Here is a 16,188-nt window from a genome sequence, read left to right as displayed (position 1 = left end):
AATAACAAATAACTACTTTATCCTATGTAGATGTTATGCTTAAAGGTTGAGCGAGTACTGATACTTGAAATGATGACTAGAAGAGAATCTGAATTCAGTGAACTTGAACCTGTGACTCCCCCCACACAGTCGATTATGGCTGCTTCCTAAGGGATTTTGAGATTCCCTTTGTTGATTGATTTACTATACACAAGTAGACATGTCACACCTGTCCATCAGTCATGTTAAAGTGGGATTACCTGGAATTACCCGCAATTACAATGTCAAGATCCTTCCTGCCAAGGTAGGTGGAGATATGAACTCATAATCTCATACTCATTAATCCAAAACTTTAATTGGTGTACCAGACCATTCAGAGATCTTGGGCAGTGTGTTGATTTAAAGAACCAATACCTGGGTGACACTATTTGCATTGTCCTTTAGTTGACATCAGGCACTACATTTGAGTCACTTTCCACTTCTGACATCATTGTTGTGAACTGTGTACTTGCCTCTGAACCAGACACTTGGGTTCAAGGCCAGGTCAGGAAACCCCCGAATTTGCTACAATGGTGTGAGAAGTGGGAGGGCTCTGCTGTGAGGCCACCAGCGGTGAAGGGTATTGAAATAAATATTAAGGATTATTTTTTTAAGTCTGCTATTTGGGATTCTTTACACCCCCCCCCCCCCCCCCCCCCATTGAAACCTTAACTTTAACCCCATTGAAATGTAAAAATGGTTACAGTTAGGTAAAGGGTAGGGTAGGGACGTCCCAAGGATGCCGGAAACCAATGGCCCTTATTTTTTATGGGAAATTCTTACTCTCCTCTTATCTAAAACATAATGGGATTTGTAGTTTTCATGTCTGTACTCCCTTTCGTGTATACATTATTTTGACAGTCACGGTAGAAATCCCAGACGGAAGCGCCACCTCTGGTGAAACTCAACACTGTTATTTTAGCAGTGTAGTTCTATAGGTATTTTCAAAGACAAGGGAACAGTCAAATCGAACTTCATTTCCCAGGAGAAAATGCAATTTGTCAGTTTCTGCTGTCTACGAGCTCAGACAGGCAGTGCAAGGGAGAACTCGTCGGAACGGTTTCAATTCTGTCTGTTTTACAACGATTATTGCATTTGCAGTCAAAAGAGGCAACATTTAAACTCACTTGGTGTGAATCCCTAGCCCCCCGCCCGCTACCCTTGCACAGAGATATGAGCGGCAGCGGGCGGCCCAGAACTAGCTCGTTTGCTGAGCCACAAGGTAATCCCGGAGCCGCTGCAGCATCCACCGGATCAGCCGCTGCGGTGGGGAGTAGCACAGGAAAGACCGGGGTCCAGCAGGCCTCGGGGAGCAGTTCGTCTGGATGCTCTAATTTAAAGCTGGCCAGTAAGTTTATTATGTTGTTTTGTGAAAAATATGGCCTTGGATGATTAAAAGACACACTGTAGCTACAGTCCGGTGTCCAATGTTGTAGCGAATGTGGTCAATTCTGCACGATTGCCACGGCGAACATTGTTGTTGTAACGTTAGTTTGAAAAAAACAGTTAACTAGTTAACTGCTTTGATTAACTGTCGTTGTCTGAACGGTTGAGTTGTCAGTTAGCAAACTAGTTACTGTAACTTGCTAACCCATGCCAAAAACCAAGTAATTCGCGTTAGCTTGCTAGCTTGCTAGGTCTAGATTAGTTATGCTAAACAAAAATGTTAATGTAACAATTTCAAAGATTTTACTGAGCTGCAGTTCATATGGTTGAGGAAATCAGCCAATTGACAAATTCAATAGGCCCTAATCTCTCGATTTCACATGACTGGGAATATAGATATGCATCTGTTGGTCACAGATACCTTAAAAAAATTGGGCCTCAGGATCTCGTCATGGTATTTCTGTGCATTCAAATCGCCATCGATAACATGTAATTGTGTTCGTTGTCCGTAGCTTATGCCTGCACATACCATAACCCACCCACCACCATGGGACACTCTGTTCACAACATTGACATCAGCAAACTGCTTGCCCACACGACGCCATACACGTGGTCTGAGGCAAATTGGACATACTGCCGAATTCTCTAAAACGAAGTTGTAGATCAATTATCAGGCAACATCTCTGGTGGACATGCCAGCAGTCAGCATGCCAATTGCACGCTCTCTCAACTTGAGACAACTGTACATTGGCATTTTATTGTCCCCAGCACAAGGTGCACCTGTGTAATGATCATGCTGTTTAATCAGGTTCATGATATGCCACACCGGTCAGGTGAAAGGAGAAATGCTCACTAACAGGGATGTAAACACATTTTGTGCACAACATTTGAGAATGTGTATGAAACATTTCTGGGATCTTTTATTTCAGCTCATGAAAGATGGAACCAACACTTTACATGTTGCGTTTATATTTTTGTTCAGTGTATATTAGCATGCTAGCTAATTAATGACCTCGCGGTACCATACTGTAACAGCTAGCTAAATATAAAGAAAGCATAAGCAACATAAACAACCTTAGCTACGTGTGCTAAGCCATGCCAGCTAACTTGTAAGCAGCAGCCATAGCCGATGGATAACTAGCGTCTAAGATGGGTTTTAAATGGCTAGGTGGTAACGTTAACTAGTTTACAAGGGGATTCAATCTAGTTAGCTAACCTAGTTACAGTAGCTAGCTGTTTGTCGGAGGCTGTGTGATATGAGTAGAGTTAGAGCAGGGTCATTCTCCGTGCAAAGTGCTAAGGTCTCCAGTTCAACCAGCGAACTGGCCCTGTCCTGTCCTCATACAGGGAATGAATCTCACATGAAGTAGGCCTGCCTCAGAACTCTCTGACCCAGGCCACCAAACACACAGTTGTTTGAGGTGGCCTGGAGGTAACTGTTGTTTTGAGTTCAAGTGTATTAGATGAGATCGATGATGGGCCTATTGGAGGATCGCAAGTCTCGTGTTCCTTAGGTCAAATGATGTTCAAAGGAGCACAAAATAGCCCTGTTCATCCTCCAACAAAGCAGGCGGCTACTCTAGTGGTTACACAAACATGAGGTAGTTAATAACACGAGCCCTTGGTTGAGTTCAGTAGGACATTCAGTAACTCATTTTGCAATGGCAAATAACAATTTATTGAAACAAGTCTAGATAGTATTTCACCCACTTTTAAAATGTTTTCTCCTTAACATGATCCTGTAGGCCTATTTTTCTATGCTGAGAAATTGCTTACTCTGCCTGCTGCTTGTTTTGGCTATGTAAAGGCCTGTTATCATTTGACCTAAATGCTGTCAATGCCATAAGCCTCAGCTATTTATTTTTTTAAGCGTAGGACATTTTCAGACTTTTTTATTGAAGAGACAGGGCGTTTAGAAGTAAGGAAGTCAGTGAGGGTATGTGAGAAAGTAGCCATGGGTAGAGCATTCCGACCCATACCGTCACGAGCGTTGAAGGCGGCGATGTTAACCACTACACCACCCCAGGTCAAAAATGTCAATACACTTGAGCACTTGTTTACGTCACAATATTAGAATAGGTCACTAATGTGACCCACATTAAGCCTACATTCCTTCAAAAGACCATGGTTCCTAATAACTGTAGAAATTAACCATATATTAGCAACAATGTCCTTGGTCATGTTCATTATATCACGCCGTAGCAAAACAGCTTTTCTTAGAGTTCAGATAATAAGCCTACATCCCCGTTTTGGTCTGTTTTCATCAGTTTCGTACCTACTGAACAAAACCCTCTTAATCTCCTCTCTTTCAAATCTGAAAAGAGGACTATTTTTTTCACACGACTTGTCCTTGTTTCCCAGGGGACAGTGGGAAGGTGACTACGGTGGTGGCCACATCTGGGCAGGGTCCCGACCGCCCACAGGAGGTGTCCTACACGGACATTAAGGTAATCGGGAATGGCTCTTTCGGTGTGGTGTACCAGGCGCGCCTCATCGACAGCCAGGAGATGGTGGCCATAAAGAAGGTGCTGCAGGATAAGAGGTTCAAGGTATGGCGGCCAGTCTCTTGGAGAAATACAGCCTTGTTGTCACCCAGAGTCACATTTGTTTATTTTCAAATCTGAAGCACATCATTTACAGTGCATTTGGAAAGTATTCAGACACCTGAATTTCCACATTTTATGTTACAGCCTTATTTTTTAAAAAGTAATTATTTATTTTTCTCTTCCATTTACACACAATACCCCATAATGACAAATGAAAACTGGTTTTAAGAATAAAAAAATAAAAACAGAAATACCTTATTTACATAAGTATTCTAATCATTTGCTATGAGACTCAAAATCGAGCTCAGGTGCGTCCTGTTTCCATTGATCATGCTTGAGATGTTTCTACAACTTGATTGGAATACAGCAGTCATAAATTCAATTCATTGGACATGATTTGGAAAGGCACACACCTGTCTATATAAGGTCCCACAGTTGACAATGCATGTCAGAGCAAAAAGCCATGAGGTCGAACAATTTATCCGTAGAGTTCCGAGGCAGGATTTTATTGAGCATTGAAGGGCCCCAAGAACACAGTGGCCTCATCATCTCCATCATTCTGGAAGAAGTTTGGAACCACCAAGAGTCTTCCTAGAGCTGGCAGCCCGGCCAAACTGAGCAATTGGAGGAGAAGGGCCTTGGTCAGAGAGGTGACCAAGAACCCAATGATTGCTCTGACAGAGCTCCAAAGTTCCTCTGTGGAGATGGGAGAACCTTCCAGAAGGACAACACTCCACCAATCGGGCCTTTTATGGTAGAGTGGCCAGGGAAGCTATTCCTCAGTTAAAGGCACATGATAGCCCGCTTGGAGTTTGCCAAAAGGCACCTAAAGGACTCTCAGACAATGAGAAACAAGATTCTCTGGTCTGATGAAACCAAGATTGAACTCTTTGACCTGAATGCCAAGCGTCACGTCTGGAGGAAACCTGGCACCATCCCAATGGTGAAGCATGGTTGGGGCAGCATCATACTGTGGGGATCTTTTTGAGCGGCAGGGACTAGGAGACGAGTCACGATCGAGGGAAAGATGACCTGAGCAAAGTACGGAGAGATCCTTGACGAAACCCTGCTCCAGAGTGCTCAGGGTCTGACTCGGGCGACGGTTCACCTTCCAACAGGACAACAACCCTAAACATACAGCCAAGACAACGCAGGCGTGTCTTCGGGACAAGTCTCTGAATGTCCTTGAGTGGCCCAGCCAGAGCCCGGACTTGAACCCCATCGAACATCTCTGGAGACCTGAAAATAGCTGCAGCGACGCTCCCCATCCAACCTGACAGAGCTTGAGAGGATCTGCAGAGAAGAATGGGAGGAACTCCCCAAATACCAGTGTGTCAAGCTTGTAGCATCATACCCAAAGGTGCTTCAACAAAGTACTGAGTAAAAACCTGTTTTTGCTTTGTCATTATGGGGTATTGTGTGTAGGGAAAAATAACAACAATTTAATCCATTTTAGAATAAGGCTGTAACGTAACAATGTGGAAAGTGAAAGGTTCTGAATACTTTCCGAATGTACTGAACAAAAATATAAAGATCTATGAATGTCACATGACTGGGAATACAGATATGCATCTATTGGTCACAGATAACAAAAACGGTAGGGGCGTGCATCAAAAAAACAGTCAGTATCTGGTGTGACCGCCATTTACCTCGTGCAGCACGACACATCTCCTTCGCATAGAGTTGATCAGGTTGTGGATTGTGGCCTGTGGAATGTTGTCCCACTCTTCTTCAATGGTTGTGCGAAGTTTCTGGATATTGGCGGGAACTGAAACACGCTGTCGATCCAGAGCATCCCGAACATGCTCAATGGCTGACATGTCTGGTGAGTATGCAGGCCATGGAAGAACTCAAATCAAATGTTATTGGTCACATACACATGGTTAGCAGATGTAAATGTGAGTGTAGCGAAGTGCTTGTGCTTCTAGTTCCGACAGTGCAGTAATATCTAACAATTCCACAACAACTCCCTAATACACAGCCGTTTTAAGGCCCAGATCACTCAGCTCCCTGCCTAGCAATGATGATGCAATGTTAAGTGGGTGGAGTCTCCTCTTTATCAAAGTGGGGTTTGCATACTACCACCGGTGAAAGCATGTTTTTGTTTCAATGCAGCTCTATTGGCCATCTGGGAAGAATAAACTTGGTTAAGCTTCTATAGTGTCCGTAGAGTTTTGTTAGTCTGAAAATTAGAACCTAACAGTACATATAAATATATGGATGACTGAGCGGCATAGGCAAGATGCAATAGATTGGTAACCGGGACATTTACAGCGTCCAGGAATTGTGTACAGATCCTTGCGACATGGGGCCGTGCATTATCATGCTGAAACATGGGCACGACAATGGGCCTCAGGATCTCGTCACGGTATCTCGGTGCATTCAAATTGCCATCAGTAAAACGCAATTGTGTTCGATGTCCGTAGCATATGCCTGCCCATACCATAACTCCACCGCCACCATGGGGCACTCTGATTACAACGATGACATCAGCAAACCGCTCGCCCACACAATGTCATACACGTGATCTGCGAAATTCTCTAGAACGATGTTGGAGGCAGCTTATGATAGAGAAATGAACATTTAAATTCTCTGGCAGCAGCTCTAGTGGACATAAATGCAGTCAGCATGCCAATTGCGTGCTCCCTCAACTTGCGACATCTGGCATTATGTCATGACAACTTCATGATCATGCTGTTTAATCCGTTTCTTGATATGGCACACCTGTATGTCTTGGTGAAGGAGAAATGCTCATTAACAGGGATAAACAAATTTGTGCACAACATTTTAGAGATGTTTTTTTTGTGCGTATGGAACATTTCTAGGATCTTTTATTTCAGCTCCTGAAACATTGGCCCAACACTTTTTTTACATGTTGTGTTTATATTTTTGGTCAGTGTGTTTATATTTTTGGTCAGTGTGTATGTGTATATATCAAACGTTTGGACACGCCTACTCATTCAAGGGTTTTTCTTTATTTGTACTATTTTCTACATTGTAGAATAATAGTGAAGACATCAAAACTATGAAATAACACACAGAATCATGTAGTAACCAAAAGTGTTAAACATATCAAAATATATGTTTGATTCTTCGAAGTAGCCACCCTTTGCCTTGACCGCTTTGCACACGCTTGGCTTTCTCTCAACCAGCTTCATGAGGTAGTCACCTGGAATGCATTTCAATTAACAGATTGTTGTTAAGTTCATTTCTGGAATTTCTTTCCTTAATGCCTTTGAGCTAATCAGTTGTGCTGTGACAAGGTAGGGGTGGTACACAGAAGATAGCCCTATTATGACAAGAACAGCTCAAATAAGCAAAGAGAAACGACAGTCTATAATTACTTTAAGACATGAAGGTCAGTCAATGTGGAAAATTTCATGATGTTTTAAAAAGTTTCTTCAAGTGCAGTCGCAAAAACGATCAAGTGCTATGATGAAACTGGCTCTCATGAGGACCGCCACAGGAAAGGAAGACCCAGAGTTACCTCTGCTGCAGAGGATAAGTTCATTAAAGTTACCAGCCTCAGAAATTGCAACCCAAATAAATGCTTCACAGAGTTCAAGTAACAGACACATCTCAACATCAACTGTTCAGAGGAGACTGCGTGAATCAGGCCTTCATGGTTAAATTGCTGCAAAGAAACCACTACTAATGGACACCAATAAGAAGAGACTTGCTTGGGCCAAGAAACACAAGCAATGGACATTAGACAGGTGGAAATCTGTCCTTTGGTCTGAACTCCAAATTTGTGATTTTTGGTTCCAACTTCCGTGTCTTTGTGAGACGCAGAGTAGGTGAACGGATGATCTCCGCATGTGTGGTTCCCACCATGAAGTATGGAGGAGGAGGTGTGATGTGGGGGTGCTTTGCTGGTGACACTGTGAGTGATTTATTTAGTATTCAAGGCACACTTAACCAGCATGACTACCACAGCATTCTGCAGCGATACGCCATCCCATCTGGTTTCCCCCTTAGTCCCACTATCATTTGTTTTTCAACAGGACAATGACCCAAAACACATCTCCAGGCTGTGGAAGGGCTATTTGACCAAGAAGGAGAGCGATGGAGTGCTGCATCAGATGACCTGGCCTCCACAATCACCCAACCTTAACCCAATTGAGATGGTTTGGGATGAGTTGGACCGCAGAGTGAAGGAAAAGCAGTCAACAAGTGCTCAGCGTGTGTGGGAACTCCTTCAAGACTGTTGGAAAAGCGTTCCGCGTGAAGCTGGTTGAGAGAATGCCAAAAGTGTGCAAAGCTGTCGTCAAGGCAAAGGGTGGCTACCTTTTTGAAGAATCTCAAATATATTTTGATTTAACACTTTATTTTTTCTTTATTTTTGGTTACTACATATGTGTTATTTCATAGTTTTGATGTCTTCGCTATTATTCGAAAATGTACAAAAATAAAGAAAAACCCTTGAATGAGGTGTCCAAACGTTTGACTGGTACTGTATATAAAGCTGGTTTTTAACAGACCATAACTCTGAGTCTGCTTTAGGGGGTTTTGCTATAGAAAATGTAGTATCGTGGGTCTGTATCATGGCAACACTAAATTGTCTTATCCTTTACGTCATGAGATGATGAATATCCATTTTTGGATTGGTCTCGTAAATTCCTATAATGTTATGAGTAGGCTACTTTTTTTTTTAAATACAGGACACACCTTTGTAATTTTAGAAGAAACATTTCCATATGACTTTATGGGAGGAAATTTGTATTGTAGCCTATGTTTTTCTGTGACCGAAATGGACACTATGTCTTTACCTTACTGAACAAACACATATCCCACGCATTGTAAAGATCAATTCACTTACAGGGCAATTAGAAACCCTTGACATTTTCCACTGTTCAATTCCAGAACTGTTCTTTTGTTTAATACGTTTCCTATGCAGAACCGAGAGCTACAGATCATGCGAAAGTTGGACCACTGCAATATCGTGAGGCTACGCTTCTTCTTCTACTCTAGTGGTGAAAAGGTAGGCTGTCGTCCATTGTTTTTGGCACACCTTAATGCGGAAATGAAAATGCTGAGGACCCGAACGGTCTGTTTCCTCTTCATATGAGTCGTTCTTCCCACTACAAAGTTGGGATTTTCAAAACGCATCATTTGAGTACATATCGAGTTATGGCTGGTGCAGTCATTTGGCATATAGGGATTGTCAGTTCTCTTCCCCTTATACAGAAGGATGAGGTGTATCTCAACCTGGTGCTGGACTTTGTCCCAGAGACCGTGTACAGGGTGGCCCGGCATTTCAACAAGGCCAAAAGCATCATTCCTATCATTTATGTCAAGGTAAACTCCCTCCCTTCTTTTTTCTTTCATTGTCCAACGTTTGCTTGCCTCAACGTCTTTTCATTAGACTTCGATTGTCTAGTATAACACATTCAACTATGAACTATCATTTTTATTTTTTATTTACTCCCAAACAGGCTTGGCATTGGCACAAAATAACCCTCCTTATTGATTTGTTTATGGTTCTAATTGGTCTACGTCGGCCATTTTGTGTCTCCTCAGGTGTACATGTACCAGCTTTTTCGCAGCCTGGCCTATATCCATTCCCAGGGTGTCTGCCATCGAGACATCAAACCCCAGAACCTGCTGGTGGACCCTGAAACTGCCATCCTAAAGCTCTGTGACTTTGGGAGGTAAGCTGGTCAGGTATTTCCCATTTCCCTCCACGTAGACAGTGTTTTATATACTATTGAACCGATGTGACTGACTGCTACCGAAATATTGAAGTAAACCTGGGTCATATGTGTCCTGACTGAATGTGTTGAATAAATGGGCTCAACCAGACACAATGTAAAATGGATCCATGCCCTCCCTTGAATGGGGTTGTATCACTGATCCTGCTGTATCCTTAGTTACAATCTCCTACTCACACCCTTTTCATTGTATATTTTGCCCATAATACAGCCATTGCTGATACCGTGCAGACACAGGGCTGCTTTCTATAGAAAGTATACTGTGAACTTCTTAATTGTAAATCAATAAGTATAAATCTCACTAAGATGTTTACTTCAGCATGAACAAATGATTGACACTGAGACGTGTGAGACCCACCCCTCATTCATCGGGTTTATCAAGCACTATATAACAGTTTCCACCAAATGTCAACGGGTCAGGTGACCTCATGTGGTCAGGTATAATCCTATACCGCAAGGTTAGACCTGCAGGGCTCACTATTAGCCTCTACTGCTGAGCATCTACTGCTTATCTTACCAGTGACAACTGTTGCAGTGGGTAGAGATGCAACTATTGTAAGAATAACCTAGACTCGCCTTAGAAGACTGCATTAGCTTAAGCTAGATTTATTTGAGAGAACTAGAATCTGTCACAGAGTGGATAGCGTTTTGTAGACTTTACCCTTTGCCAAAGCTTCCTAAAAAAATGGTGGGGTTTAGGACGAATTGAGTTATTGCACACACGCACTTCACAGAGTAGGTGTTCCCTTATGCAAATATGCTAATAAATGCTAGAAAGCACCAATAGGATCTCACTAGCTCGTGCTTGCCTCTGCCCACCTCCTTGCTTGTTCTTCCCACTATGATTCATTTGCTCCCATTGGAAACGACAGGCTCTGTTCTATCTTGGGTTAGTCTTTGGTATTAGCCTAACCTGGACTTAGCTTAGAGGACTGTATTAGCCTAACCTAGGTTTAGCTTAGACTTTATTAGCCTAACCTAGACTTAGCTTAGACTGTGTTAGTCTAACCTTCAACCTCTGCGGTTTACCCTAACTTCAGCGCGAAGCAGCTGATTCGTGGGGAGCCCAATGTGTCGTACATCTGCTCGCGGTACTACCGCGCCCCAGAGCTCATCTTCGGCGCCACCGACTACACGGCCAACATCGACATCTGGTCGGCGGGCTGCGTGCTGGCCGAACTGCTACTGGGACAGCCCATATTCCCCGGGGACAGCGGAGTGGACCAGCTAGTGGAGATCATCAAGGTGAGTAAATAGGAGGAATGTGTTTTTCTGTATGTGGTTTACACTACAGGGACAAAAATACCTGCCATTCTGATTTCATCCCAACGTTAGGAGGACATTTGACTTATGAGAATGTTTTGTGTGAGTGGTGGGGGAAAGCTAGGGAAGTAATAATCCGTGATATAATTAAGCAATAAGAACAGCCCCACGTCTGTCAGCCAATCAGCATTCAGGGCTCAAACCACCCAGTTTCTAATAATCAGTGACGTGGAGAGATTCCAGATGATAACCATTGTACGCTACTAACTGTGTACGTGTATGTCTGCTACTCAGGTTTTGGGAACTCCGACACGGGAACAGATCCGAGAAATGAACCCCAACTACACAGAGTTCAAATTCCCCCAAATCAAAGCACATCCCTGGACAAAGGTAAATAGTTATAAAAAATATATATAGTTATGTTTTTGTCTTTCAAGTAATGTCTTAGTTTTTTTCTGAAACTGTTTTTCATGTTGTGTGTGTACTTTTACCTCCTCTCGCAGGTGTTTAAGCCTCGCTCCCCTCCGGAGGCCGTCGCCCTGTGCTCGCGCCTGCTGGAGTACACCCCAGTCACCCGCTTCTCGCCCCTGGAGGCCTGTGCTCACGCCTTCTTCGACGAGCTGCGCCAGCCCAACGCCCGGCTGCCTAGCGGGCGACAGCTGCCCCTGCTCTTCAACTTCAGCACCACCGGTCTGTACACCTTGTTGACCCCCTGACCTTTTTGTTATCCAAAAGTGGTTGATTCAATTTCAATTCAGGGAATCAATTGAAACTCCCATTCAAGAATTGAAATGGACCTGACCGCAACTTTGTTTTGTGACCCATGCATATATTCTGCACGTCCTTTTAGGATATCTACAATAGGAAGTTTAGAATATATTTGTTTGTTTTCAATGTCTGTTGTATAGCTTATGTGTTGGGATGTTTAAAATTGTAAGACTTTTACCCAATTTCAAACACTATGACCTTGCCACGGTCTTGTACCAGTTCTTTCTTATAAATCTAATGCTTTTTCCTATCTTTCTTTTTCTCTCCTATCCTTCCAGAGCTGTCAATCCAGCCCCAACTGAACTCCACCCTAATTCCTCCTCATGCCCGCGCACAGACCAATTCATCTGGTATGACCCCAATCCCCTCTTCCAAACATAGTAATTGGCTACCCATGTCACTTCAGTACCACACAGTGGATAGAGTAGCTGTCAATCATATATTCCCATATCTGCAGCTATTGTCATGGAGTAGTAATTGGCTTGCAGACATTCTAGGTTCGGTGGAGTTTTAGGCTAAATCCACATGAAATGAGGGAAATGGATAGTAAGATGACTGCTCTTACAAATGGCTAAAATAAAGTCTCTTCCATTATCGCTTCAAATATTCTTTGTCCATGTTTCTGGTCATTGAAATGCTTTCTGTAGAAGACAGCAGCCAACCAAAGGGACACTAGCCTGAGAACCACACATGTCTGTCTCTTTATGTTTTAGGAACCACACCTTTGTGCGTTGTAAATGTTTGTAGTCTTAACTGAACTGGAAATCTGGAAAATGTTTTCTGATCCGTTTTAGTGGAGGTCTTACTACAATTTAGCTGCGTAGTTGCATATGTCTACAGTTTATTCTTGACTAGCAAAATCAATGTGTTATGTCCATTCAAAATATCTAACATTATCTGTCCTCTTCTCTACCACTTCCATCCCTCTATTCCTCTCTTTCCTCGATCCCTCAGTAGACGGCTCTGGGTTAGATGGCTCCTCTCAGCACAGCTCAGTACCCGGATCACTCAACAACAGCACCTGAAACATCCCTGCAAACCCTCTGTTTGTCTGCCAGCCCCCCCACACCCCATACACACACACACACACACTATATTGCTTCTTTCTACTTCGCTGCTTGTTATTTCTCCCCATTGGTTACAAACATACCTTTTTGTACTGTACATACATTGAACAAACCATTTATAGCATTAGAGGGTATCATTAGCTGACAAGGTAGTTTTGTTACATTCAATTGAAACTAGATCAGCACTACAGGCAGAATTCGACACACACACACACACTTTCTCATGTACTGACGACACCTTAAGTATTATTCCACTCCCTGGCTGCATCTCCTTTGGCCCAGCTCTCTCTTTCTCTCTGGCTGTTTATAACACTCATGTTCCTGCTGTTGAGGGTGGCATTCGAAGGTTCAGTAGGTGGGGCAGGTCCTCTCTATAATAACGGTTTAATTTTTTTTAAATCAAGTTTTATTTTTTTTGTTGACTTTTTTATTCTAACGTGTATTTATTTGACTGAAGACTTCATGAAGAGTTCTTCCCACAACCACACACAAAGTCTACAGGAGTTTGTCTACAAGCTAATTGAGGTGTTTCCCAGTTAATCATTTGTAGACAAATGGGATAAAATGGTTCTGGTTACCAGATGGAGGGAGGAAGAGGCTGTGTTTGTTTTAATACTTTTTATAAAATTATATTTCAAAATATGAAATGACGGCTGCTTTTTTTTTCTTTTTAATTGTACATTTATTTACTTTTTTTTTTATTTGCTTCGAAGGCACTGTGAATTTTTACATGGAAGGGGGGGGTTTGAAGTTTATAATTGGTAGCCATACTTGCTAGCAAATTTCCTGTGTGTGTGTGTGTGTGTGTGTGTGTGTGTGTGTGTTAAGGATCTGAAGGAAAGGTTTTGACAGGTGGTGTTCGTGTGGAGACTGAGACATCCCATGATGCACATCTGTGTAGCAGCGTCTCTCAGACAGTCCCAAACTGAGCCTCCCTTTACTGTCCATGGGAAGACAAATCAAATACAGGAATGATGGTTAAGACTGCTGTGGTAGTGAAATGTCACCTTCCTATTGGCTTCAATATATGGCATACCATAAAAATCTTGTACGGTGAGGTTACAAGTTTGATTTCAAAATCTGGTTCTGGCTAATTTGGCACTCATGCATTCATAGCATGAACTCTCCAGAACTCATGATTTGTAAGAGGGACCTTTTTTTAAATTTAAGTATATACACGCTGTGCTGTCAGCACACTTGTAAGAATCTTTGTCAGTGTCGCACCCATCTAGATAGTAGAGGACAAAGGGATGATCAACTATGGGTTCAGCCATGTGGACATAAATGTATCCTATATGGAGTAGCTGACTCCAGTTTGGACATTTGAAACAGACCATGATTCCAGTTCCGTTCTGTTAATTCTCAAAATGGAGTCGAGGTCGTGTGTGTGTGTGTGTGTGTGTGTGTGTGTGTGTGTGTGTGTGTGTGTGTGTGTGTGTGTGTGTGTGTGAAGACGCGTACTCTGTTACTGGTGTAGTGTGGCCGACAGTGAGTTCATAGTAGCCCTACACTCTTGTGGGAGTAAATGAGAACGAGTGAGGGAATGGCTGAGTTTTTTTTGTTGTTGTTGTTGTGTGTGATGATAATGTGTTGTTCGTGTGAATAATCGTACTCCGATCCAATCTGCACCGTTTTAAAAAGCCAGTGTTGTAGGTTTAGTTCAGTTCTCAGTACTGACCACTTGAAAGCTTTCTAGTACAAGCGTGTTATATTGTACCATCTCTACCACCCACTTGTAGAAACAACCCTCATATGTGCTGACGTTGATTTAAAGAACACATTTTTCCTCCTTTTATCTCTCTGAAGCCATCTTCTTCCTAGCCCGGAATCCCAACTGATTTGCGTGAAATGGAGCATATTGGTTTAGATTCCTTTTTTTTCCCCTTTTTTTTTCGCCCTGTAAATATCACCAACTTTTAATTTCCCCTCATTATTTTTATTACAGTGTTTTATTTTCCGTTACCTGTTGAAGTCGTCACGGACCAGTTTCAGTTCCATTCAAAAGTCTGTAAATACAATTAGTTTCAATGCCCTGATTTCAAGATGTAAATACCCCCCCCCCCTAAAATGTTTTTTTCCCACATTTTCCCTCCCTGTTTGTTGATGTCTCTCTCTCCGTCTCTCTCTGGTTGTTCGTCCCCCATAACGTGTGATTGTACTGTGTCTCGCCGCTTTATTTATTACCTCACTTGGTGTTCTCGTGTAGGGAGAGGTTGAGGCACCGACTGTTTTGTGGGCATTATGTAGAATGTTCCAGAATACATGTACTGTACTTGGAACCCATGACATTGGTATGTTTGGAAAGTTGGACTGAAAATGTTTGGTTGGATATATCCAGATTTGATCAGACTATCTGCGATACGATTCCAACTAATACATTTCCCTGGTCTTTTTTATTTATTTTATTTTTACTTTTTAAATCACCTACGTACTGACCTTTTGACAGGGAAATGTGATTCTGGGCTGTTTGAGTTCACCGGACAACCATTTGGCCAATGCACTGCCCCTGTACCCATTCATTACAATGGGCGCCCAATGTAAGAGATTTAAATTGTGTGAAAGTGTCATGTTGTGATGCAGAGAAGCCATAATAAATGTTTAAAAAAATACCCGCTGAATGTGAAGGGTAAACCTAAGGGCCTTGTTGGCGACACAGGTTAGGATGGTGCAGCCAGCCTCCCTCCCTTGACGATGCCTACGCCCATCGCGGACAATTCCGGCTTTTGCTGCTTTCAAAATGTCAGCCACGGACAAAATGCAGCGACTGCCGTACGAACCAGTTATCAACCCCCCCCCCCCCCCCCCTCCCGTTCTGTGTGTTGATGTACATGCCTGTTTGCTGGTTTCATAACTAAATCTCAGCAGGATCAGGCTACTAGCCAATTATACTAGAAGTACCCTGTTCTGTGTATAGCAAACCAAGTGAGGTCACTTTTTAATGTTCTGTGAGTAAAATTGTTATCAGTAATTTTTCATTCCAATCCAGTTTCTATTGTATCTTCCTGGTCAGGAGACCTGGTGTGCTTTTGGGACAGAGGGAGGAGAGGGAAGGAGGGAGAGAACCCAACTGTCTGTATGAAATGAGCTCATTTAATAAAGTGATGAAACTCCCGTGAGCCCATGTTGTTATTGTGTCAGACTGAGTAACATGTTCGAAACATCACTTTCACATTTCACCCTTTTCGTCATTTTTGACAAAAGAAACATGTCCTACAAATCCAGAAGTATTGATTCCTAATAGACAGCAGCTCCAATGGAAGTTTATTTCTGCATATGTACCATTTTCATTATCAGTTAATTGTTTTTGGTCAACAACTAGACAAGTGTAGAGGTCCCAACAATCGAACCGTGTTTATATGGAATCGTGCTATGCAGCCACTTAGACCAACTCTTGCTGCAACCTCGACGAAGGGGCGGATGTAAATCTGG

General features: G+C 42.7%; 1 protein-coding gene across 2 annotated transcripts; it reads left to right on the top strand.

Annotated features, from left to right (window-relative positions):
* The first annotated feature begins 1,010 nt into the window (after positions 1-1,010).
* LOC115173527 (glycogen synthase kinase-3 beta-like) lies at positions 1,011-15,872 on the top strand. 2 transcript variants are annotated; one of them, XM_029731700.1, is made up of 10 exons: positions 1,011-1,366; positions 3,766-3,953; positions 8,848-8,931; positions 9,138-9,248; positions 9,471-9,601; positions 10,702-10,906; positions 11,219-11,314; positions 11,428-11,614; positions 11,971-12,042; positions 12,650-15,872. In XM_029731700.1, exons 1-10 carry the CDS (start codon positions 1,192-1,194, stop codon positions 12,715-12,717), a joined length of 1,317 nt encoding a protein of 438 aa, XP_029587560.1. In that variant the 5' UTR covers positions 1,011-1,191; the 3' UTR covers positions 12,718-15,872. The 2 variants fall into 2 exon arrangements, with proteins under 2 accessions (XP_029587560.1, XP_029587559.1); XM_029731699.1 differs by having other exon boundaries at positions 1,012-1,366; positions 12,647-15,872.
* The last annotated feature ends 316 nt before the right edge of the window (positions 15,873-16,188 follow it).

This window comes from Salmo trutta, chromosome 34 (assembly GCF_901001165.1).
Source record: "Salmo trutta chromosome 34, fSalTru1.1, whole genome shotgun sequence".
Classification (NCBI taxonomy): domain Eukaryota; kingdom Metazoa; phylum Chordata; class Actinopteri; order Salmoniformes; family Salmonidae; genus Salmo; species Salmo trutta.
Note: the sequence above shows the minus strand (reverse complement) of the source record. Positions and strands in the feature narration are given on the sequence as shown.